The sequence below is a fragment of the Saimiri boliviensis genome, chromosome 6 (assembly GCF_048565385.1).
Source record: "Saimiri boliviensis isolate mSaiBol1 chromosome 6, mSaiBol1.pri, whole genome shotgun sequence".
Classification (NCBI taxonomy): Eukaryota; Metazoa; Chordata; class Mammalia; order Primates; family Cebidae; genus Saimiri; species Saimiri boliviensis.
In genome coordinates, this window is record NC_133454.1 from 72,666,454 (window position 1) to 72,693,197 (window position 26,744).

Genomic DNA, 26,744 nt, shown 5'->3' on the forward strand with positions numbered 1-26,744 from the left:
GGTGAGGATGTGGAGAAAAGGGAACATTTGTACACTGTTGCTGGGAATGTAAATTAGTACAACCATTATGGAAAACAGTTTGTTGGTTCCTCAACAAAAATAGAGCTACCATATGATTCAGGAATCTCACTACTAGGTGTATACCCAAAAGAAAGGAAATCAATGTATCAAAGAGGTATCTGCACTCCCATGTTGATTGCAGGGCAATTCACAGTAGCCAAGGTTTGGAAGCAACCTAAGTGTCCATCAACAGATGAACAGATAAAGAAAATGCAGTGTGTATATATATATATATATATATATATATATATATATATATATGTGTGTGTGTGTGTGTGTGTGTGTGTATACACATATATATACACACGGAGTATTATTCAGCAATGAAAAAGAATGAGGTCCTGTCATTTACAGCAATATAGATGAAACTGGAGTTCATTATGTTAAGTGAAATAAACCAGGCATAGAAAGACAAATTTCACATGTTCTCATTTATTTGAGAGTTAAAAATTAGAACAATTGAACTCATAGAAATAAAGAGTAGAAGGATGGTTACCAGAGTCTGGGAAGGATAGTCAGGTCTGTGGGGGAGTCAGGATGGTTAATGGGTACAAAAATAGATAGAATGAATAAGATCTAGTATTCAGTGACACAGTAGGGTTGACTACATCAACAATAGTTTATTATATGTTTTCAAATAACTAAAAAAGTATAATTAGATTGTTTGTAACACAAAGTAAGTGTAAATCCTTGAGGTGATGGATACCCCATTTGCCTTGATGTGATTATTACACATTGTAGTCCTGTATCAAAATATCTTATGTACCCCATGAATATAAATACCTATTACATACCCACAAAAATTGAAAGTTAAAATTTCTGAATAAAAAAGGAGAGTGGGACACAAACAAGCACAGGGAGAAGACCACGTGAAGATACCAGGAAAAGATGGCCAACTGTAATACAGCAAGAATTACTTTCAGAAGAAATCAACCCTGTCCACACTCAATCTTGGACTTCTACAAAATCCCTTTTGCCAAATGAAGTAACATTCACAGGTTTTAGGAATTAGGACACAGACATATCATTCGAGAAGCTATCATTCAGCCCACTACAGCTGTTTGTAAAAAGAGGCAAGGCTCCTAATATAAGTAAACGTTACCTTCCCAGTTAAATAAATAAAACAAACAAACAAAAAATTCCAATGTATAGGAAATACAAGAAACAGAATACTGCAAGGACGTAATAAAAATTACATCTTTGTAATTTTTTCCAAGACTGTAGGAAACTCTACAGAACAAAAACCCAGTTTCTTCAACAATTAAATTAGAAGAGAGGAAAACAGCCGGGCGCGGTGGCTCAAGCCTGTAATCCCAGCACTTTGGGAGGCCGAGGTGGGTGGATCACAAGGTCAAGAGATCGAGACCATCCTGGTCAACATGGTGAAACCCCGTCTGTACTAAAAACACAAAAAATTAGCTGGGCATGGTGGCATGTGCCTGTAATCCCAGCTACTCAGGAGGCTGAGGCAGGAGAATTGCCTGAACCCAGGAGGCGGAGGTTGCGGTGAGCCGAGATTGCGCCATTGCACTCCAGCCTGGGTAACAAGGGCGAAACTCCGTCTTAAAAAAAAAAAAAAAAAAAAAAAAAGAGGAAAACAGGGAGAGATAAAGAAACTTGTATTTGAAAAGAAACCGAAACAGCATCGTGCAGTTGCACTGTGTGGGCTGTATTTGAATCCTGATTTGAAAAACTTTTTTGTAAAAAAAGAAACAAGGAAATTTGAGAACTTGTTGATTTATAAGTGCTTACTGTAAATTGTAATATGGATATGTTTTCTTAAAAGAATCCTTATCTTTAAGATGTCATACTGAAATATTTATAGATGAAATGATATGTCTGGAACTTGTTCCTGTATAACTAGGGGTGGAAAAGGTAGGTGGGCTTAAAGATGAAAGAATTTTAGCCATAAAGGGAGGTTTTGGAAACTAGGTGATGAAGACATGAGGATACATTCTACTGTTGTCTTTACTTATATATGTATTTGAAATTTTCCATAACAAAGAGTTTAAAATTTTAAAAGGTTGAAACCCCCTCCTCAAGAGAAACAAAACAAAACAAAACAAAACAAAACGGTTAATAGTGCTTGAGGTTAGGTTTGGCAACTAAAGAGGTGATCCTCTTAGCTTTTCTGAATGAGAAGCTCTAAGGGCTCTGTAATGAGCTTTCACAACTATTCTAGCTTAAAACTGGAATCCAAAAAGAGAACAAAGTGCATTTCCCTTTGAGAATATGTTTATTCAGCCAGCCTTCCCAGACCATATGCTCCTAACAACTCCTCACCTCATCTCACCCCATTGGCCTGGATTAAATATCACCTTGTTCTCTCCTCATACCCTCTACACACTCCCTGGTGTATTTTAATTATGTAGTCTATTTGGTTCTCCCAGTTTCCAGATTATAAATTCCTTCAAGATACTAACCTTGTTTGTTCAATTTATTCATCTATATATCCCCCACATCCCTATGTGTAATGTTGGCCCTGGTAAACCCTCTCAATAAGTGGTTGGTGGAGTGAGGGAGAGGGAAGCAGTAGAGAACTGGGATTGCACTGGTAAACAAAATGCAATATATACTTACTACTTTCTGTATCTCCTCAATTATCCCTTTTCCCAGGACTCCTAAAGTAGGGCTACAGAGTTAATTTGAACTTTAAAAAAAAAAAAAATTCTGCCCATCTTCTGGCAGAGGTATTAATGGGCTATAATATATTGCAAATGAAAGATAAGTACATGACATTCTCAGCTTAGACTGCCTAAGAAGAAATACATGTGATGAAATGTTGAAAAAAAAAAGTAAGGGGTAAGCGATGTGGTGGCAAAATAGAAAGTGGGGTTTTTTGCCCCATCAGATGTTGATTTCCACTCTTTCCCAAGGTATGTAAATGCAGTGAATTCTTTTCAGATGTCTGTCTTTCTGTGCTATTTGTTTTGCTGCTTTCTATCAGAATTCCCTTTTTATAGAAATTCCTTTCTAGTCTATCTTCTTGGTCTGCTGTAAGACGGTAATTAGAGTGTAACCTCCTCAAGAAGGTGCTGAGAAATACTCTTTTACAAACACTATTTGGTGCCTTGGATAGAATTATCTGGCAGTTTCCTAGTGGATGGCAATGGCCATGAAACAGACTTTGAGAGGCCCACAAGATTTTAGAGCTGGGATTGATGAAAACAACCAATGTACTTCCTTATCTGCACCATATTCTGCATTACACAGAATAGCTTTGTGTAAAAACTATCTTCTTGCCTTCTTAAAGTATTTTATATCGTCCAATCCCCAAATCTGACATAGTTTCTGAACTATTCCTTTTTAAATTTATTTTTGAGAAAATCAGACAGATAAATAATATTGTCTAAAATGAAAAATTAAATGTGTAACATTTCTTTTTTACCACAATGTTGGATGATTTCTCATTTGTATAGTAAACAGCAGAATAAATCTTAAACCTCATTAAAGACCTAAAGATATTTTATTTTCTCTTTAGGTGGTACGGGACTACAATCTTCAGCTGTTTTTGCAAGAGAATGCTGTATTTCACAAACCTCAGCCCTTCCAGTTCCAGCCTTGTGACAGTGATACTGTAAGGGAATTACAGATTTTCATTTTATTTGTTGTTCAGTTGTGTTTGTGCTCAAGTAACAGTTATCCTTAACATAAAAAGACAGAAAAAGCTGAGTATGTCTCATCAATTTTATGACAAAACTGTAAGAATCTTTTTTCCTGAATTGTGGCCAACACACCCAGTATCTTTATGCTAACAACCTTCTACCAAATGAGGTTAAGTTATGACAAGTTACCAAAACCTGAAAACAACTGAGGGAAGGAGAAAAAAAAATTTTTCAATACATTTATTTAAACGTAAATTGTACTTTCCCTGAAGTTCTTTATGTTTTATTCCTCCAAAGAAATCAGTGGCTAAATTTTAACCAGAATAGGTCTGGCACAGTGGCTCTTCCCTGTAATCCCAGCACTTTGGGAGGCCGAGGTGGGTGGATCACCTGGGGTCAGGAGTTTGAGACCAGCCTGGCTAACATGACTAAATGCTATCTCTGCTAAAAATACAAAAATTAGCCAAGCAGGGTGGTAGGTGCCTGTAATCTCAGCTACTCAGGAGGCTGGGGCAGGAGAACCACTTGAACCCAGGAGGCACAGGTTGCAGTGAGCCACTACACTCCAGCCCAGGTGACGGAGTAAGATTCCATCTAAAAAAAAAAAAAAAAACCCAGAATAGAATTAATAAATGGAATAATGAATGTGGGTATGAAATATTTTGGTTGGCCCTGTAGAAGATTTATAGTCCTTTTATAATTCCTTTTGGATTTCTTAGACTATTAATACTTACATAAACCTCAAATTGGCAATTTTTAAAATATCTCTACTCCTTGGCCATTTTTTTTTTATTGTGGCAAAATACACATAACACAAAACTTACAGTTTTAACCATGGTTAAAGTGTGGGGTTGATTCACGGTCACTCACTGCATTTCCAAGTTGTACACTGTCATCACTTTATAGTCCCACAACATTTCATCACTTTAAAAAGAAATCCTTTCTCCATTAAGCAGCCACTCTCCCCATACCCCTCACTGCAGCTGCTTGCATCATTAATCTACTTTCTGTCTGTAGATTCCAGTTGGCAATTTTTGTTTTTATTTTTACTTATTTATTATTTTATTTTTGAGACGGGGTCTCACTCTGTCACCCAGGCTGGAACACCGTAGCATGATCTCAGCTTACTCTAACCTCCATCTCCTAGGCTCAAGTGAACCTCCCACCTCAGCCTTCCAATTAGCTGGGACTGCAGGCACACACCACCATGTCTGGCTATTTTCTTTGTATTTTTAATAGAGATGGGGGTCTCACCATGTTGCCCAGGCTGTTCTTGATCTCCTGAGTTCAAGCAGCCCACCCACTTCATCCTCCCAAAGTGCTGGGATTACAGACATGAGCCACCGTGCCTGGTTCCAATTGACAATTTTTAAAAAGCATAAAGCAATTGTCCTTGAGTTTAAGGGAAATGTTTGCCACTATTTGAAGTTTTAAAAAAGAACCAAAATGCTAATTTGGTATCATAAAAATGAAGTTTAACTTCTACAAAATGAGAAGGCACATGTTGTCATTACTAGCACATTCTCTCATTGTTAACAAGCCAAAAAGAAAGTCAAATTATATTCATAAATTTTGATAAATTTAGAACCAGAACCAGGGGAGTTTATGATATAGTTCTAGAGTTTAATGGTATCAGTTTAATAGAAACATATTTGCCAGAGATATCTTCATTACTTTTCTTATACTTTAAGTAGCTCTGTTAGCAGCTATATAAAGAAATGTAGGAAATCAGCATTTCTCTCTATATTACAACCTTTGCCCTTTTAGTAGTGCCTTTTTTTTTCCATCAGCTTTTGCCAGTGACTCATTCACATTCTCCTATGATTTGCCTTCTTTGAAGCCTGGGAGGGATGAAGCAGAGCATTAGAAAATACAGGATGTAGACGAGTTTGTCAAGCTTGACTTAAAGTTATGACTAATTTGAGGTTATTTCTTCATTGCTGTTTTCCACAGAAGAATCAGAATAACAGCGACTCTAATCTCACTTTTCCACAGCCCAACTACAACCCTAAACCCTTTGTTTCTAAACACTGTGTTAAATGTTTTTAGGTGTTATGTCCTTGTTTGCCTTAAATTTCTAACTCTATGCTGTTTTTTGTCCTTGTGCAATCTTTACTGGGCAGAGTTTAAAAGCCGCCCAACTGGTGGATATTGAGCTCTCCCCTGTCAGTGCTCTGAGAATGACCATAGCTGAGGTATACGGGGTGTGGGACAAGGGTGGGAAGGATGGGCCGTGTGGGTTTGCATGTTAATGAAGGGTGGGACCTGGTGTTGGGGTGAAAGTTACATATGTATACATATAAAAGGTCCCTGATGCATCAGCTGTTTTCTCTTATAAATTAAGAATTTCCTTCCCTGTTTATAGTGAAGAAATTGAGCTACTCATTTTTCATCTTCTTTGAAACACCTTAATTTTCTTCAGCAGGTGTGCTAGAGAGAACTTTAGAGCTAATCTTGTCTTTATTAAAGGGGAAACTGTAGCCTAGTAAGGGAGACTTGTCCAGAGTCATGGACTAAATTAATGACACGTTACTGTTGTGATTGCAATAGTAATGTTCTTTCTGCTGTGCTATGCTTTCTTCTAAGAAGAAGTCTTCAGCACTGGGGAAGCAATTTGTGTTTTCATAATGGAAAAAGATAAATTGCCTATGATTTAAAAAATCATTCCAGACCGTCAGTCTTTTTTTAAGACAGGGTCTCACCCTGTTGCCCAGGCCAAAATGTAGTGGCATAATCACAGTTCACTGCAGCTCAACCTCCTGGGCTCAAGCAATCCTTCCGCCTCAGCCTCTGGAGTAACTGGGACTACAGCTAATTTTTTTTTTTTTTTTTTTTTTGGTAGAGAGGAAATCTCACCAATGTTGCTTAGGCTGGTCTTGAACTCCTGGGCTCAAATGATCCTCCTGCCTCAGCCAGACGTTTATTATTGTCTAGCTCTGATTATAATCATCCTAATGGATATGAAATAGTGTCTCATGGTTCTGATTTGCATTTCCCTAATGACTAATGATGTTGAGCTATCTTTTCATGGGTCTATTAGCCACTCATATGTCTTCTTTGGTCAAATGTCTGTTCAAACCTTGTTTCTGTTTTTTTATTGGATTGTGTGTACTTGTTATAGATTAGATCTTGAAGATGAATTGCAGTTTACTCTGAATAGAGGGAGAAACAACATGCCAGGAAGGGAAAGCAAAAGTTGAAAAGAATAAAAATAATAGGTAACATTCATTGAACATTTATTTAATGCTAGACATTTTTCTAATGGTATTACCTATATTAATTTATTTTATCTTCACAAAAACCCTATATTCTAGGCACTATTTGTAATCCCTCTTTTACAGTTGAGGAAACTAAAGTTAGGAAATCTGGCTGGGTGCAGAGGCTCACGCCTGTAATCCCAGCACTTTGGGAGGCCAAGGTGGAGGCATTGCTTGAGCCCAGGAGTTTGAGACCAGCCTGGGCAAAATAGTGAAACCCTGTCTCTACAGGGGGAAAAAAAATACAGAAAACTAGCTGAGCATGGTAGCACACACCTGTAGTCCCAGCTACTCAGGAAGCTGAAGTGGGAGGATCACTGAGCCTGAGAGGTAGAGGTTGCAATGAGCCATGATCATGCCACTGCACTCCATCCTGGGTGACAGAGCAAGACCTTGTCTCAAACAGCAACAACAAACAAAAAATAGAAAGAAAAACAATTTGCTTTGTTCAAGGTCACTCAGCTAATAAGTGTTAGAGCCTGAAAAGTTTGAAAGTACATGACTGTACCTGAAATAGTAAGTAGACTTAGTGATGAAAGTGGGTTGCAACCAGGTGTTATTTTTGAGTTTTTACATGATTTGTAAATGGAGAACTATGTACTTAGGTAAGATAGCAATATGATGAGATCTATTGCAGGGCAGTACAGTATTGTTCTTTTATTTTACATTTTATAATTTGAATTAGGAATTTTGAACTGCTTAGGGTTTAACACATTTATTTTTCATTTACTAAGCAGATACTTACATACTCTTTGCATATGCCCTTGCCTTACAGATGAGAATTCATTAAATATTTTATCTAAATTTAAGATGTATTTAGGAAAGTTATAGGACTTCTAAAGTTACCCCTATGATAAAATGTAACTCTTATTTTTTCTGATGATTTTCATAAACTATCTTAAAAATTTTTTTAACTTTTGAATATAACCCATTTCAAACCATACTGTTTTCCCTACAGAAGTCCAATTGAATGTATAATCACAGTATTATTATAGTAATTAGGGCTTTTTTGGGTAGAATTTTAGTATTACCGAAAGATGGCTACAAGTGACAGTGACCAATGGCAAGCTTTGTCTTTTGTAATAACTTAATAGCTGTCTCATGGTTAATACTGAAGGCTTTTCTTACCTATTTTCCGTAATAGAGTTATTGATTTCTAAAGTGTTCTTTCTTTATATCTTCAATTATCATTTCTCAGATGATACCAGAAAGCCAGAGTTCTTTCTAGAAAAAGTAAAGTACATCTTTTTTTAATTTTTTTTTCTGAAATGACTTATTAATACAGAATTATTCTGAGGAGGATATGGAATTTGCCTTAAAATCCTTTTCTCTATATTAAGGATATTCTGTGAGAGAGAACTGACAAGCACATTTATTAGGATCTCAATGTTAGAGTCATTCAGCTGACACATGGGTCACACTGGGGTTAGTGATTCATACAGGTGTTGTACAATGGAGAAAACATAGGTTTTGGTGTCTAAACTAGCATTTTATATATTTTTAACTTTTGTGATTCAGCTTCCTCATTTGTGAAATGACAACAGTTCTCCCTTGGTATCCATAATTCTAGGAACCTCTTCATGTACTAAAATCCACAGATGTTCAAGTCCTCTGTATAAAATGATGTAGTATTTGCATATAACCTATTCATATTCTTTGTATACTTTAAATCATCACTAGATTATAATCCCTAATACAATGTTAATGCTATATTATTAGTTTTACATTATATTACATTGTTTAGGGAATAAGACAAGGAAAAGGTCTATACATGTTCAGTACAGACACAACTATCCTTTTTTTTTTTTTCTTTTAAAAAAAAAAAAATTTTGATCTGTGGTTGGTTGACTCCAGATACAGAACCCACACATACAGAAGGCCAGCTATACCTTATTGGGTTTGAAAATTAAATAGGATACAAAGCATTCTACTCAGTGCCTGGCACATTGAGTCAGAACAGATGTTGATTGACTTTTTAAAATCTTTCCACAGGACAAAAATATTTATTTTTCTTTTCTTTTCTTTTCTTTTTTAGTATTTTTCCCCTAATTGCTATAGGAAATACCAATATCAAATATAGAAGGCATTACAGATCTTGAAATACTTGGAATACTTTTGCAGTTGTGATCCCTAGCTCTCAACTCCCTTGTTGGATTGATCATTAAAACTCCTCTGGGACTTTTGTTCTCCTACTTATTCCACAAGGAGGATCTCATCAGCGTCCCTCTTGGCAGTTTGTACATCTGAAAGGCAATCTGTTTGGAATAATTTTAAGTACATGACTTGTACTTTTCAACACTTTTGCCCTACATACATCTCAGTGAGCCTTTCCTTTATTACTAGAACTTGTGATGAATGCCATTAGGGGCATTTTGTCATATTCTGTGAAAAAGGACAAGGAGAAGCTGGGATGGGAAATAATATGGGAAACATGCATTCCACAAAACTTAGGTAAGTATCATCTATACAGGCAGGAAAAACTTAAGGAAACATTTTCAAGTTTCCCAGTGGGGATGAGAATACCCTTACCCCTTTACCTTCCTTGAACAACAAATAACAAGGTCTTCACAAATATTGATAGCAAAAAGTGACACTGAATTTCTGATATATGATCTTTTCCTGTTATTCTAGATGCTATTTCTGGTATTTAATTCTACCTTTTATAGATTAACAGTTATAGTAAGTAAAATGTCCACTTGCTTGGGAGGCCGAGGCAGGTGGATCACGAGGTCAAGAGATCGAGACCATCCTGGTCAACATGGTGAAACCCCATCTCTACTAAAAATACAAAAAATTAGCTGGGCATGGTGGTGTGTGCCTGTAATCCCAGCTACTCGGGAGGCTGAGGCAGGAGAATTGCCTGAACCCAGGAGGCGGAGGTTGCGGTGAGCCGAGATCGCGCCATTGCACTCCAGCCTGGGTAACAAGAGCGGAACTCCGTCTCAAAAAAAAAAAAAAAAATGTCCACTTGCTGCAGTTGAGAACTTTTACACATTAAAGTTTTATGTAAAGGGAGTGATTTATGCATCTATTAAAAATAAATCTTTGGCAGAAATTTCCCTTGTCTATAAAAGACTGCATGGGGTTAATACACTGTGCAGTAAATATACCTGAAAATTCTCATTGTTATGGGTGACTCTTTCTGCTTGTAGAAATTTTGTACTGGATATAGCATTGTCTCATAAACATGAAAGGCTGTGATAGAAACTGTAGGAAGTCCTCCTATTGAGTACATAGGTACCATCCTCTTACACATAGGCTTGGCACAGTATCCAAAAATGAGAGGCTTTGACTAAAGACAAGAGCATCACTTTTTCTTTTTTCCCTACTAGGAAGTACTTTAATAGTTTTTCTTAGAAAAAAAATTTCCAGACACTTAACAGTTGACAACATTTCAACAGCAAAGTATTAGTTGAGAGAGGGGTTTTCAGGAGTTGGGGATTCTAGAATATTAGGAGGAAATGTTGGTATCCTCATTCATTATAGATGGATGATATAGGTCACAAATGGGAAACTGGCTGCTAAGCCAATATCAAAACCCAGTGGAATGACACTTCTATGGAGTTTACTTTCCTTCCTGCTGTCTTCCCTATCCCTCGGAAGTGTCTACCACCATGTAAAGCCCAGTAGCAGTGAGCTTAGGCTCCAGTCAAGGGAAGGTCTGGCTCCAAGTCAAGGGAAGGGAAGGTCACTCCTGAGTTTCTATGCTTGCTTCTTCCTCTCCTTGAGGTGGTTCTTCTGTATTCTCCTCTTCTTCCTCTCCTTCCTTCTTCTCTGGTGGCTTCTCATAAGCCTTTTCCGAAGGTTTTAATTATCACTCCATCCCAGGTAGGTATTTCAGAAGCAAGATAGCTGGCATCACCCTCCTGGCCAAGGATCTTCCTAAAACCACCATGTGAGAGGATTTGGACAAGAGTCTGAGCTGTATAGCAGACCATGTCCTGCTGTTCTAGGGTCATGACTGTGTGTACTCTGAAGTTGCCACTCTCACAGGGGTCAGTGGTACCCACTGAACCTGGCAGGAACAGTCCTGCAGCCAGAATCTGCAAGCAGCACCTGTATGCAACATTTAGGGCCAAAGGCTGTCTGGTGGGGTTGTCCATCACAGCATAATGACCTAGTAGGTCAAGGATCCAGGGTGTGAGGGGCTCAAAGCCAGGAAAACGAATCCTCAACTCTTTCAGTAGTCTGATGAGAACTTTAACTGTGGACTGAGAAGCATTTTCCTCAAACCAGCAGGCATGTCAAATGGCTACTAAGGCACTCTACAATATCTTGATAACCAAATGGAGTTCTGGGTCCAGTTTTCGAAGATTGGGTGGCACTGTTGTAATGAGAATCTTCACTGTAGCATCATAAGAACTAATTTCAAAGCCAGTTTCATTGGTCAGCATGGTTAAAACTTCAGAAGAATCCTGTGCTCTTAGGCTTTCCACGACATTGTCCCCCAGGGCAGCAACAGCTTCCAATGTTGGCAGAATCTTGAGTATCACCACCGGGTCAGTCACATTGGGTCCTGTAGTCATCGTCCCCTTTTTATAGGATCCCACCTGTCGAACTTCAATTTGCACTTCAAATGTCCCTGGAGCCACAATCAGATTGTCAATCACATTGTTTATTTTTGTCACCAGGGAAAGGATAGAATTGGGAACCAGGTCCTGATTCCTCTTCAGCAAGGCCTGACTGAAGTTTCATCAGGTGCTGGCTTGACCCAGGGGAAGGCCATTTCCCACAAATAGAAGTCAAATGGGATATGTGGTACAAAGGGCCTGAACCCTCTTCCTGGGCCTCCTCTGGAACCAAAGCGCCCACCACGACCACAGCCTCTGTCACCCCTCATGGTGCCTTAAAACCCGAACAATAGAGGCTGCACCGCCACCCCTTTACTCTGAGGAGCAGAAAACTCGAGCATCACTTTTTAGAATTAGCAGGACTGACAGTTAAGTGTTCAAAGTGGCTGTCCTAATTTCTTCAGTGTTTCACAAAAGGCTTTTTGTAGAAAGTCTACCATCTATATGATAGGCCCTCAACTGGTTTAGTCTCTCCTGATCTGGTTGCTTGTCTAACCATCCAGAGTAGCTAGATCTTTGCACAGATGCATCAGTTATGTGCCGACACATAGGAGCTTGGAAGTTCCCCTATCTAGCTTGTGATTATGGATCTTAAAGCAAAATCTCTGTAGGAGCTACCAAAATAAAGGCATACTCTTTATAAGACTCTTCCATCTAATGCCTCTAGGTATGTTCTAGAAGGTGTTAGACACAAGGTTTTTGTTGCTGTTTTTGTTTTACTTTCATGTCATTACTCAGGGACATATTTTTTGCTAAGGTTTGCCTTTGGTACTCTAACCCAAGACAAAAGAAAAGCCCCTTTCTTAGAGTTCTCATCATTTCTTTACCCCCAGCCTTAATGGGTATATTCCTTTTCCCCAGGTGTGCAGAGTCTTTTAGAATTGTTCCAAGGCTCAGTTCATACCAGTTGTTCTCCAGTGGTACTCTCCTGAGACACCAGGCACACTCAGTTTATCAGATGAGTTCCCACTTCTTTCCAGGTGGAAGTTCTGCTCTCCAAGCATAGTCAGAAAAAATTAAATTATGTCTCTTAAGAGGCACTATCCCACTCCTCTCCAGGGTGTGTGGTATATTTGAATATGTGACTTAAAAGTCTATAGGCTCTTTCCAAAAGCATTAGGCCAAAAATCAGAAAATCAGCTGAGTGTGCTGGCATATGCTGTGGTCTCAGCTACTTGGGATGCTGAAGTGGGAGGATTTCTTGAGCTCAGGAGGTCCAGGCTGCAGTGAGTCATGATTGCATCACTGTACTCCAGCCTGGACAATTGAGTGAGACCCTGTCTTCCAAAGAAAAGAAAAATGTTAAAAGAATGAACTAGGCCAGCCGCGGTGGCTCATGCTTGTAATCCCAGCACTTTGGAAGGCCAAGGACAGGTAGATCACTTGAGGACAGGAGTTCGAGACCAGCCTGGCCAACATAGTGAAACCTCATCTCTACTAAAAATACAAAAAATTAGCTGACGTGGTGCATACCTGCAATCCCAGTGACTCTGGAGGCTGAGGAATGAGTATCTCTTGAACCCAGGAGGCAGAGGTTGCAGTGAGCTAAGATAGTGCCACTGTAGTCCAGCCTGGGTGACCGAGCAAGACTCTAAAAAAATAAAAAATAAAATAAAAATAAATTTGCCAACGTTCTAAAAAGTAGCAGTTGTTACGGCTTTTTTTTTTTCTTGTTGGAATCAACCACTGCTAATACCACCGTCTTAAAAAAAATTATTATCCATCCTGACTAACATGGTGAAACTCCATCTCTATTAAAAATACAAAAAATTAGCTGGGCATGGTGGCATGCATTTGTAGTCCCAGCTACATGGGAGACTGAGGCAGGTGGCAGAAGAATCACTTGAATCCAGGAAACAAAGGTTACAGTGAGCTGAGATTATGCTAGCCAAAGTGAGACTGTCTCAAAATAATAATTATTATTATGACCTATACTAGATCCTGATTTATATTGATCTTTGATAGTAGAGGTGGTATTAGAACATTTATCTGTGTATTGTTTAACACCCTGGGCTGTATTCGCCTTGCATGAAATCCTCAGTTGTCAAGACCTGTGCCTCAGGAGCTTCCACATGTATTCCATGGCCTGATTTCAGAACTCATGAAAAGGATAAACTAATTTGAATTTTAGTTATGTGTCATTCCCTAAACAAAAGGATCTCAAAGCCATATCTTCCAATCTTGTAGGTCTTAGTAGACACATAAAAAATAAGGGAAAAGCTCTATCTTGAGCACAATGAATACTCAATAAAAAGGTATAAATTTTGTAAGGCAAATTGGGTTATGGCCCATCTGTAGCCAGTACACAATTTAAATCACTTTACCTATTCCTAAAATGCTACTCAGTAACAAAAATTAAATGTTTCCATCAGTTGCCTCCTTTCTCATCTAGCTGCTCCCTACAAATTAATTCTCTTTGAGATCCGCCTTAATTTTTCAATATATCTTCAATCTTTGTTTTGGATTCATTGTTCAGGCTACCAAGAACCTATGAATTACCTGAATTTTTTTATGAACAATAATGAGAACATTTTGTTTCAAGTAATTTTCAATTGAGTCTTTAATATTAACAGTTACCATGACTGGATGCTTAAGATATTATGTAGACACTATACCAGAATGTTTAAAATATTGCCTCATTATAGCCTATCAAACCTATGGAGATAGGTGACATTTTCACTAGTTTTCAGATGTAGCTAAGACTCAGATAATTAACATGCTCAAGATCATAAAGCTAGTGGTACCATAAAATGGTATACAGTGGATTCAAACTGTCTATCTGACTCAAAAACCTATTCTTGGACTCTTCAGAATATATCTTTCTGCTTTTACAGATTACATTCCTCTAGCTATGTACATTTCATTTGTATCTGTGTCCAGAGTTTAACATTTTAATGTTCCTGATTTTGAGAACAGATACAAATTTGAATGCCCAGATTCATTTGCAAAGCAAAATATAATAATAAAGTTCATTCCCAGACTTCTGATAACCCAAAGAATGAATTAGAATATAAAATACAAATGTAAAGATGGTTAGATTTGAATTTTAATTATTTCGCTCTGTTTCAGTTCATTTGTCATCATTATAATCTAGCTTTAGCTAGATTGTCTGTAGGAATGTAGGAATATAGGAATCTCTGTATAGAGCAAAAAACTTTAAACCCTGCCTCATCACAATTCCCTCAACAAAAATATTAATTTTTTAAATCCTAGTAATTCTTTTGCAAGATCTTGTAACTTATCAATTTTGAGTTACAAGATCTTGCAAAAGAATTACTAGGCCAGGTGTGGTAGTTCATTCCTGTAATTTCAACCCTTTGGAGGATTACTTGAGCCGAGGAGTTCAAGAGGAACTTGGGCAACATAGTGAGACCTTGTCTCTAGGGGAAAAAAAAAATTAGTTGGGCTTGGTAGCACACACCTGTAGTTCCAGCTACTCAGGAGGCTGAAGTTGGGAGGGTCACTTGAGCCCAGAAGTTGAGGCTGCAGTGAGCCATGATCAGAATTTCTAAAATTCTTTTCATTGTATAATTTTGCTTCTTTCTCTATTAAAAACCTCTTTGGGTAATTGATATATTTTTTTTAATTTCCTAATTATCTCAATAAACTTTGTTTTTCATGGGTCTTTAAGAATTTAGAGAGAATTAAGAGTTTTGTGTTTAATGGCTCTGAATCAGACAATTAAGGTTGTAACATTTAATATCCAGGCCATCTGGGGGAAAATTACTTAACCTCTCTGAGCCTTTGTTTTCTTTTCTATAAAATGGTTTGGGACCCACATCATTAAACCTGTTAAAAAAAGAAAAAAATGTTACATGAAGCACTTTCCATAGTACCTTGCACAATGGGAGTTAGCTATTACTATTGTTTATTTAGATTTTGCGGTTTGTTCTTTGTAAATCAGAATCATAGCATTTTAGAGCTAGAAGAAACCCTTGGTGGTTATTTGATCTAGCACCCTTATCTTTCATATGAAGATATTAAATCCTAGAGAAAGGGCAAAAGCTGGCTTGAAGTTTGGTGGCAAGTTGATGATGGACCTCTAACTTGATGAAATCCAGTATCCTGGGGCAAAGGGGCGGTACATGATTGTGGTGCTGTTATTTTATTGTTTTGTTCTTACTTCTCTTTAATGATTCTTTACTTACATTGAAACTATTAGATTGTTTCCATTTTTATTTATACAATGATTTTAGCATCATAGTAGATTGGCATGAATACTTTTTTCTTCTTTGCTTACCTTAACTAGCTTCCTTCCCCTTCAGAAAGATGATAATTCCATCACATACAAAAAGATAAGTCCACAGCATTAGAAATTATGCTTTTGTGTTCGACAGTGTAAGACAAAAAGCTTACGGTCTTTAATGGTTTCATACTGTCGTCTTACTCTTCTGGTAACTTTCTGTGACGTTAAGACATTGCTTCCAGCAGTAGTGGAGCATGCCTCATGTTTTGAGTGCTGATTGAGTGAAGGCCCTCTGGTCCATCTACAAAGCAGTGGTGGTTGCAATAAGGATAGCAGTATTTTTATCTTTGTTCACTCTTGTGTTATAGAGCCGACAATTAGAATCAGAAACTGGGACCACAGAGGAGCACAGTCTAAATAAGGAAGCTCGAAAATGGGCCACACGTGTGGCACGTGAACATAAAAACATTGTTCACCAACAACGGGTAAGTATAAGAGAAAGTCCTAGTTACATTCACCTTAAGCCAAATGTCAAACCAGTTTTAAGAAGCTGAGTTTTATTAAATGTGAAAAATACCCTATACGTGTTTTGTTGTTGTTTTTAAGAGAGTCTTCCTCTGTCATCCAGGTTGAAAGGCAGTGGAGTGAACATGTCTCACTGCAGCTTCAACCTCCTGGGCAGAAGCAGTCCTCCCACTTAAGCCTCCCAAGTAGCTGGGACCACAGGCACATGCCACCATGCCTAGCTAATTATTTTTAGGTGTTTTGTAGAGATAGGATCTTGCCATGTTTCCCAAGCTAGTCTCAAACTTCGTTGCTCAAGCATTAGATGTGTTTTTTTCTGTACTTTCTCAACACTCAGCAGTATGCTGTCAGCTCTCTACTCATGTTGGATGTCCTTAAGCCCTCCATCAGCAATACAATTATTCACCTGTTTACCATACAATTGCCAAAGAAAAGCTGTGATAGTGTATTATGGGCAGGGGAAGAGACGTATGTTGAATGTAGGTTTTTGTCCCTCAAGACGTATTTTTTGAAGACACAATTATAGGTTTTATGAGAATATATGTTTGGCTGGGTACAGTGGCTCATGCCTATAATCCCAGAACTTTGGGAGGCTGAGGCAGGTGAATTGCTTTTGCCAGGAATTTGAGACCAGCCTGGGCAACATGGCAAAAACCCGGTCTCTACAAAAAAATTTAAAAATTGGCCAGGCATGGTGGCACACACCTGTCTTCCCACCTACTCAGTAGGCTGAGGTTGGGGAGGATTCTTCAGCCCAGAAGGTTGGAGGTTACAGTGAGGTAAGATCATGGCACTGCACTCCAGCCTGAGTGACAGAGCAAGACCCTGTCTCAAAAAAAAAAGAAAACAAAGAAAGAAAATATATCTCTAAGACTAAACTCTAAGCACAAAGAAATTATTTTAAGCATAGTACTTTTTTCTCTTTCAGTTATTGATACCTATATCCTTCTCATTCTTTGCCTTCACATCCTACTTCTTAAAAGAATTGCCTATGCTTATTCTATAGAATCTCACCTCCCACTTACTTTTCAGCCCATTACATTTGAGCTTTCCTTTCCTTTCCTTCCCCTGTACTGCTTCATAATCTAAGCTTACCAAAATCACCAATGAATTCTGTGTTGCTAGCTTCAAAATGGACAGTTTGATTTCTCATATTTCTTAATCTGTCAGCAGTTTCATCACAATTGACAACTCTCTTTGTCTTAAAATGTTACCTTCTCTAGTCATCCACGATTCAACCTGGCTTTCCTTCTGCCTCTCTGGCCATATATCGATTTTTTTCATAGGTTCCTCTTTCTCCATCCAACAATTAAATACTCAGTTTCTTAGATTGCTGTACTTGGTTATCTTGTTTTCTTATTCTTTACCCTCATATATGCAGTCTCAACCACTTCCATGGTTTTACTTTACCAACAAATCATAAATTAATATCTCCAACATTGGGCCTTGCTGCTACTATATTATAGTCTCTTGCCAGTTTTGACATCTTCTTTTCACTATCTGACAGGCATCTCAGATTCAATGTACCACTTACGCAATGTTGCTTAACAAACCACCTCAAACTTAATGCCATAGAACAAGAGGGTTTTTACATTATGATTATGTCTCACTAATCTGAATATGGGGTGGCCTCAGCTTAGCAGTTTTCCCTTGGGGTCCCTTATGTGGCAGCAATCAGATAGTGGCTGGTCCTGGTTATCTCACAGGCTTCCCCACTGAAGGGACTCTCTGCAGTAATTTTGCTACTAGTAAGTCTGTAATTATTTCAGAATGTTCAAAAAATAAATAAATGAAAAAAATATATGGCTACTAGTCACTAAAGCCTTTTGAATTACCTAAATAATCACTTAAGGAAGATGAAAAGTAAAAAACAGTCATCATTATTGTCCCATTTTCTTTAATAGGTTCTAAATGATCTGGAGTGTCATGGAGTTGCTGTATCAGAACAAAGCCGAGCAGAGCTGGAACAGAAAATAGATGAAGCTAGAGAAAATATTCGTAAAGCAGAGGTAAAGTGGCAGCTAATTGTGGCATTTTGCCCAGATCCAATGACACTGTCACAGCTGTGATATGCACCTTTAAAACTGAGTTTCTTTGGCCAGTCGCGGTGGCTCAAGCCTGTAATCCCAGCACTTTGAGAGGCCGAGGCGGGTGGATCACGAGGTCAAGAGATCGAGACCATCCTGGTCAACATGGTGAAACCCCATCTCTACTAAAAATACAAAAAATTAGCTGGGCATGGTGGCGAGTGCCTGTAATCCCAGCTACTCAGGAGGCTGAGGCAGGAGAATTGCCTGAACCCAGGAGGCAGAGGTTGTGGTGAGCCGAGATCGCGCCATTGCACTCCAGCCTGGGTAACAAGAGCAAAACTCCGTCTCAAAAAATAAAATAAAATAAAATAAAATAAAATAAAACAGAGTTTCTTCATACATTGAGATGAAGGTGATTCACTGTCTTCATTCATGTCCACAGTAGTATTTGTTAAGTATCTGCTCTATGGAAGGCAGTAGCTATAACACAAAGACACTGAATGTGCTATAAAGTTTACAGTCATGTAACATTAAACACAGATTTAAGTCACAGTGAAGACACTAACTTTAAAATTTCTACAAGGTACATAATAAACCACAGAAATTAATGGTAGAAAAATTGATATATACATATGTATATATCAATTTAGATATATCTATCTCCTTATATAGTGAGATCTATATACATGTTCAGAGCTTAGGAAATCTCCCCCATATGGAAGGTTCCCTGGATCCAGGGGCATGAGTTAGGCTTTTAGGAATAGGGTAGATTTGGTTAAGCAGAGATGGGAAAAATTTTATAATAGTGGATTTTAATTTTTTATGGAGTCACGAGACCTTTGAGAGTTATACGAAACATTCTCTCCCACACACAAAAATGTACATTTTACGTATAGTGTTTAGAGTTCATAGGTACTCCCTGCTGTACATAGGGAGAGGTTGAGATAGGAAACAAGAAAATATTAGCAAATGAGGAAGACACAGCGTGTAATTTGGTAGCTGGGTGTGATTAAAGTGGAGGACTTTTTGTTTTGATTTGAGACCGAGTCTTGCTCTGTCGCCCAGCCTGGAGTGCAGTGGTGCAATCTCGGCTCACTGCAATCTCCGCCTCCCAGGTTCAAGCAATTCTCCCACCTCAGCCTCCCGAGTAGCGCCACCACAGGCGTGCACCATCACACCCAGTTAATTTTTTGTATTTTTAGTAGAGAAGGGGTTTCAACATGTTAGCCAGGATAGTCTTGATCTCCTGACCTTGTGATCTGCCCACCTCGCCCTCCCAAAGTGCTAGGATTACAGGCATGGCTACCACGCCCAGCTAACGTAGAGGATTTTTATGAGGAAATGTGGTAGAAAGTAAGTAAACTCACCGTAGTTAGGGCCAGTTCATGGAGGACCTGTGCCCACACTTTTATCTACTCAGCAGCAACGTGTTAAAGGGTTATGGAGGTAAATATGAAAGACTGACACCCTTCAGCCATCAAAAGATTATGTTCTTGTTAGAAAGGCATAAAGAATGCCAAAGGTAACTAAGATGGTAAAGTGTAAGTGCTGAGAAGTAGTGCATAAAGTGTAGTTAAAGAACCCAGAGGACACAGAAATCACTCTAGGGGGGATTATTGTGGAGGTAACAAGGAAGAGGTAGACTTAAGATGTATACTGGCGGATCAATAGTATTTGATTAGTCAGAGAAAAGGGGATAGCAGATCAGATTGATGTCATGCAACTTCAAGAGTTAGAACTTGAACCAAAAGATGAAGGTAGGAAGGAAGCAGATGTGAGTTTAGTATTGAGAAATACTTTCTAATAGTCAGATCTTCCCAAAGACAGAATAAGCACCCCGGGACATAGTGCAGCCTGTAAGTGTGTGAGAAGATTCTGGGCACATATCTTTCAGGGAAATAAATAGGGATTCCCCATACAAGGAATCCCTGCATTGGTTTAAGTTTTATCTAAATTAGTGGTTTTCTAACACTCCCTTAGAACTCTAGAGGTTTTGAGAAAGTGCTTCACTGGTTGTGGGGTAAAGGGAGAGACAGTGTAGGCAAGCATAGAGAATATAAGCATGTTTTTGGCACAGCCCCATTGAAGTGATCTGAATCAGAACAGGCTTGCCATCTGCCTGGGCTGGAAAAACCTTAGTAACCCCACTTCCACTTCATTCCTGGCACAGTCTAATCAACAACCTCCATAGTGAGGAGGGCAGGGTGTACAGTTACTAGTCATTTTCCTCTCTGAATTCAGGGTCATGGCTAAACCACTGTCCTAGGGTGCTGGCCAAGTGGTGTTGGCAAGCCCTCGCCTACTCCAAGAAACACTGGCCTTTGGTAGAAGAGTCATTCCTGTTCATTTCTCCATGCTCTAGATGAAGCCAGTTTTTCAGAACCTTGGTGGAACAGGAGTAATTATTTTGAGACAAATGTCAGAGATTTTCTGAAGGATATTTTGTGTATTTTCCATTTCTAGACTCCATGTGTGGTGTCACCAACCAGTACCCTAACTCTACCAAACCTACCACCATCCCTAGTAGTAGCAGTAGTGGGTATCAGGCGCACAGAGTCTTTATTTAGGCCAAATGACCTATTATTTCCATAGTGTGCTAAACTAGACTGTGTTTGTTAGTTTCAAACTAAAAACATGAAGTGAAATTCTTGTCACACGACGTCTTACCTCTTCTAATTTTATGTCTGCATTCTCACAGATAGTTTTCTCCAAAAATGTGGAATATAGTATGCTAAAACCATGATAGCAGATCTATTTTCTTTTTTGAATATCTGTAGCATTTAATTAATTTTATTATTAGCATAAAATAATCTCTCACTTGGTTTCCACTTACCAGATACAAAAAATAGCCTAACTAAAATTAGCCAGTAAATATGAGGGCATATTTATTGGGGTGGTACTTACAGGATTATAATAATAAAATTTTTGGATAGACTAGACCATGAGAGTCTTCAAAGGAATTAACAATAATGGTTTCTGCACATACCCTTTTCCTTTCTTCTGCCTATGTATCATCTCCATTGATTTTTCTCTTTTCATTTGATAATTATTTATTTATTATAAATACCTATACAAAAGAGATAAAGCTGGTTATATAAAATGTGTGGCCTCGTTATTTCAAAGTTAATAACAAGAGTGACACTGCTATTAAAACAAAAATTTTAGGCCAGATGCAGTGGTTCATGCCTATAATTCCAACACTTTGGGAGACTGAGGCAGGAAGATCACTTGAACTCAGGAATTTGAGACCAGCCTGGGCAATACAGTAAGACCTCATCTCTACAAAAATGAAAAGAAATTAGCTGGGTGTGGTGACATGTGCCTGTAGTCCCAGCTACTTGGGAGGCAGAGGCTTGATCCTGGGAGGTCTGTCTGCAGTGAGCCATGATTGGACCACTGCACTCCAGCTTGGGAAACAGAGCAAGACTCTATCTCTAAGTAAGTAAGTTACATCTATACAGATAGATACAGATATATTTCTAATCACATTATTTCCAAATTTACATTACCTCTGGGCCTATTATTGTGAGGTTTCACTGTATTCACACTGTTAGCAGATCTCTTGACTAATCACTTACATCATTTTTTACTGAAAATTTTCAAACATACAGAAAATATGAAGAATAAACATGTTGCACATTGACCACTGTTAAAAAAAAAAAAAAAAGAATAATAAACATGTATTTCCTAACATCTAGATTCAACTATTGTATGTTGCAATACTGGCTTTATGTGTTTGTTAGATAGACGAATTAATTGTGTTCTGTAAAATGGAAGTTAGGTCTTAAGATCTGATTAGAGGCAGGTTAGTATTTTAGGCAAAATAGTTCATAGATGATGTTAATGTTTTTCATCACATAATCATAATATCAAGTTGTCCCGCTCTTAATGATACTAAGAGTAGTCACTTAATAAGGTGGTGTGCTACCAGATCTTTCCATGATAAAGATCTTTCTTTCCTCTTTGCTGTTAGCAAGTGCTAGTCACCTCCAGCAGATATAAATGGGTATTTTTTTTCCTTGAGTATTATTATGAACTCATTAAAAAAAAAAATTCTTTTTTGAGACAGGGTCTCACTCTGTCACCCAGGTTGGAGTACAGTGGCATGATCTCAGCTTACTGCAGCCTCAACCTCTGGGTTCAGACGATTCTCCCACCTCAGCCTCCTGAGTAGCTGGGACTACAGGCACACACCACCATGCCCGGCTAATTTTTCTTTTTTTTTTTTTGTAGAGATGGGATTTCACCATGTTGCCCAGGCTGGTCTCGAACTCGTAGGTCAAGCAGTCCGCCTCCCTTGGCCTTCCAAAGTGCTGGGATTACAGGCATCAGCCACTGCCCCTGACTTGTCAGGCTTTTTAAATTTAGCCATTTGAGTGTATGTGTAATGGTATCTCACTGTGGTTTTGAATTGCATTTGACTACAGACTAGTAACATTAATGATGCTGAACATCTTTTTATAAGTTTATTGGCCATTCATATATCCCCTTTAGTAAAGTATTTGTTAATATCTTTTGCTCAAATTTGGATTGGTCTTATTACTGAGTTATAGCAATTCTTTATGTTTTCTGGATGCTAGTCATTGTTTAGATACATGTATTGTGAGTATTTTCTCCAGTCTTTGGCTTACCTTTTCATTTTTCAGATTGGAAACTTTTACTTTTGATGAGATCTAATTTATGAATTTTGTCCTTTATGATTATTGTTTTTTATGTTCTAAGAAATTTTCACCTGATAAAGGCTGTGATATATTCTCTTATGTTTTCTTCTAGAAGCGTTAAATAGTTTAAGCTTTTCTTTGTGGACTATGATGCTAAACATTTCAAGTTGAATTGCTAAAGTCTGTTATGAGTTAAGGGTTAAGGGTCATGGTTTTCTTTTTTTTTTTTTTTTGAGACGGAGTTTCGCTCTTGTTACCCAGGTTAGAGTGCAATGGTGCGATCTCAGTTCACCGCAACCTCTGCCTCCTGGGTTCAGGCAATTCTCCTGTCTCAGCCTTCTGAGTAGCTGGGATTACAGGCACGCACCACCATGCCCAGCTAACTTTTTGTATTTTTAGTAGAGACGGGGTTTCACCTTGTTGACCAGGATGGTCTTGATCACTTGACCTCGTGATCCACCCGCCTCAGCCTCCCAAAGTGCTGGGATTACAGGTTTGAGCCACCGTGCCCGGCCTATGGTTTTCTTTTGTTTTGTTTTTTTCCTATACAGATAGCCAGTTGTTCCAGCATCATAGTTTAAAGAGTATGCTTTTCCCATTACCTTTGCACCTATATTGAAAACAACTAATCATATATGTGTGAATATTTTCTAGATTGTATTCAGTTCCATTGGTCTATATGTCTGTACTTACGCCAGTATCACAGTCTTAATGACATTATAAGTCTTGAAATCAGATAACATAATTCCTCCAACACTATTTTTGTTATAGAATTACTTGGACTATTCTCATTGCCATCAGCTTCTGCAAAAAAAACTGGGCATTTTGATTGGGATTGCATTGAATCCACAAATAATTTGAGGAGAATTGACTTCTCAACAATATTAGGTCTTTTAATTCATGAACATGATGTGTCTTTCCATTTATTTAGGCACTCTTTATTTTCTTTTTTTGGCTTCTTAATATTTTATTGATACAAAATAATTCTGCATATTTATGGGGTGCATGTGGTATTTTGATACATGCATACAATGTATAATGATCAAATTAGAGTAATTAAGATATCTATTACCTCAGAGATTTATAATTTCTTTGTATTTAGAACATTTCAAATTTTCTAGTTATTTTGAAATATGTAATAAATTATTAATTATAGTCACCCTGCTAAGCTATTAAACACTAGAACTTATTCCATCTGTCTGTTTGCTTCTTTCTATTCCCCAATCTCTCTTCATCTCCTTCCCCCTAATCCTCCCCAGCTTCTGATAACCATCATTCTACTCTTTACTTCTTTTGTTAACATTTTTTAGCTCCCACACATGATTAAGAACATGTGATATTTGTCTTTCTGTGCCCGGCTTAATTCACTTAGCACAATGACCTTCAGTTCCATTCATATTGCTGTAAATGACAGGATTTAATTATTTTTTATGGCTGAATAGTATTCCATTGCATACATATATCACATTTACCTTATTCGTTGTAGATACTTAGGTTGATTCTACATCGTGGACACTGTGAATAGTGTTGTAATAAAGATGGGATGAAGGTATGACTTTGATATACTGATTTTCTTTCCTTTGGATACCCAAAAGAGGGATTACTGGATCATATAGTAGTTCTATTTTTAGTCTTTTGAGAAACCTCCTTGCTATTTTCCATAATGGCTGTACTAATTTACATTCCCAACAACAGTGCATAAGAGTTCCCTTTTATCTGCATCTTCACTAGCACTTGTTATTTTTTGTCTTTTTAATAACAGTGATTCTAATGGGTCAGATGATATCTGATTTTAGTTTTGATATCAGGTTTTGATTTGCATTTTACTGATGATAAGTGATGTTGAGTATTTTTTCATATACCTATTGGTTATTATGTCTTCTTTTGAGAAAAGTGGTTACAGATCCTGTGGGCACTTTTTAATAAGATTACATGGTATTTTGCTATTGAGGTGTTTCAGTTTCGTGTATATTCTGGATATTAGTCCCTTGTTGCATGAATAGTTTGCAAGTATTTTCTTACATTCTGTAGGGTCATCTGTTAACTCTGTTGATTGTTTCCTTTGCTGCATAGAGTTTTTAATTTAATATAGTCATATTTGTCTATGTTTTGTTTTGTTGCCTGTGGCTTTAAAGTCTCAGCTATAAAATCTGCCTTGACCAATGTCCAGAAGCATTTCCCCTATGGTTTTTTTGTTTGTTTGTTTTTTGAGACAGGGTGTCACTGTCGCCCAGGCTGGAGTGCAGTGGCATGATCACAGCTCACTGTAGCCTTGGCCTCCCCAGGCTCAGGTGATCCCTTCACCTCTGTTGTTTTAATTTTAATGGAGATGGGGGTTTTGCCATGTTGCCCAGGCTGATCTTGAGCTCTTGGGCTCAAGCGATCCACCCACCTCAGCCTCCCAAAGTGCTAAGATTACAGGCATGAACAACCACTGTGCTCAGCCATAATATTGGGTCTTATGTTCTCAGTCTTTAATAATTTTGAGCTGGTTTTTATGTATGGTGAGAGATAGAAGTCTAGTTTCATTCTTTGGCATGTGGATATTCAGTTTTCCCAGGAGCATTTTTTGAAGAGAGGGTGTCCTTCCCCCAGTGCAAGTTCTTGGCATCTTTGTGAAAATTGGTTGGCTGTAAGTGCATTATTTCTGGGGCCTCTATTCTGTTCTATTGGTCTGTATGTCTGTATTTATGACACTACCATGCTGTTTTGGTTACTCAAGTCAAGTGGTATGTTACTTCCAGCTTTATTTTGCTCAGAATTGCTTTGGCTGTTCATTGTCTTTTGTGGTTCCATATAAATTTTAGAATTTTTTTTCTATTTCTGTAAAGAATGTAATCGATTTTGATAGCAATTGCACTGAACCTATAGATTGCTTTAGGTAGTATGATCTTTTAACAATATTAATTCTTCTGATTTATGAGCATGGATTCATTTGTGTTCTCTTCAATTTCTTTCATCAGTGTTTTGTAGTTTTCCTTGTAGAGATCTTTCACCTCCTTGGTTAAATTTATTCCTGGGTTTGTTTTTGGTTTTTTTTTTTTTTGGCTTGTTTTGTTTTCGGTAGCTGTTGTAAATAGGATTCCTTTCTTGATTTTTTTTTTTTTTTTTTTTTTTCTGGAGACAGAGTTTTGCTCTTGTTGCCCAGGCTGGAGTGCAGTGGCACGATCTCTGCTCACTGCAATCTCCGCCTCTGGGTTCAAGCGATTCTCCTGCCTCAGTCTCTTGAGTAGCTGGGATTACAGGGATGAGGCACCACACCTTGCCCATTATGTCTTGATATGTCTTTTCTGCCCTCTTTTGTGATTCCAATTACACAAATATTAAATCACTGGATACTATCCTACATGTCGTGCAAAGCTCATTCCACTCATTTTTATTCAGCCTTATTTTTTATCTCAGTCTCAGTTTGATGAATTATTATTAGTGTCTATAAAACTTATGGGTATTTTCTCTATAGTGTATAAGCTATACCGTTAAAGCCATCTTGTGAATTTTTATTTCAAATGTTATATTTTTAGCTCTATAATTTCTATTTGGTTCTTCTTTATCTTCCAGTTCATTCCTGTCTTCATGTTTTCCTTTAAACCTCTAAGAATGTTTATAATAGCAATTTTAAAGTTCTTTCTCCTCATTCCATCATCTCTCATTTCACTCTTTTTGTTGACTGATTTTTCTCATGGCTCTTGTTTTTCTGCTTTTCAAATACCTACTAAAGTTTTACTGAATCTAGAGATAGTGACTGTTTGGTTATTCACTTTCTAGATTCTATTTTCTTCTTATAAAGACTGTTGAGTTTTGTTTTGGCTACAGGTCAGTTACTTGCAGATCAGTTTGATCATTTTAAAT

General features: G+C 37.8%; 1 protein-coding gene and 1 pseudogene across 4 annotated transcripts in view; one reads left to right on the top strand and one right to left on the bottom strand.

Annotated features, from left to right (window-relative positions):
• FCHSD2 (FCH and double SH3 domains 2) overlaps nucleotides 1-26,744 on the top strand; it is a 299,879-nt gene that overhangs the window by 230,602 nt on the left and 42,533 nt on the right. For 3 of the 4 annotated variants that reach the window (XM_074400964.1, XM_074400966.1, XM_074400965.1), the window contains 4 exons: nucleotides 3,542-3,637; nucleotides 5,789-5,860; nucleotides 16,048-16,164; nucleotides 18,109-18,213. In XM_074400964.1, the coding sequence (XP_074257065.1) occupies nucleotides 3,542-3,637; nucleotides 5,789-5,860; nucleotides 16,048-16,164; nucleotides 18,109-18,213 (390 nt within the window). The remainder of the gene's footprint in view (nucleotides 1-3,541; nucleotides 3,638-5,788; nucleotides 5,861-16,047; nucleotides 16,165-18,108; nucleotides 18,214-26,744) is intronic. The other variant, XM_003923427.4, reaches the window with a different exon arrangement.
• Nucleotides 10,138-11,790, bottom strand: LOC101031211 (interleukin enhancer-binding factor 2 pseudogene; annotated as a pseudogene).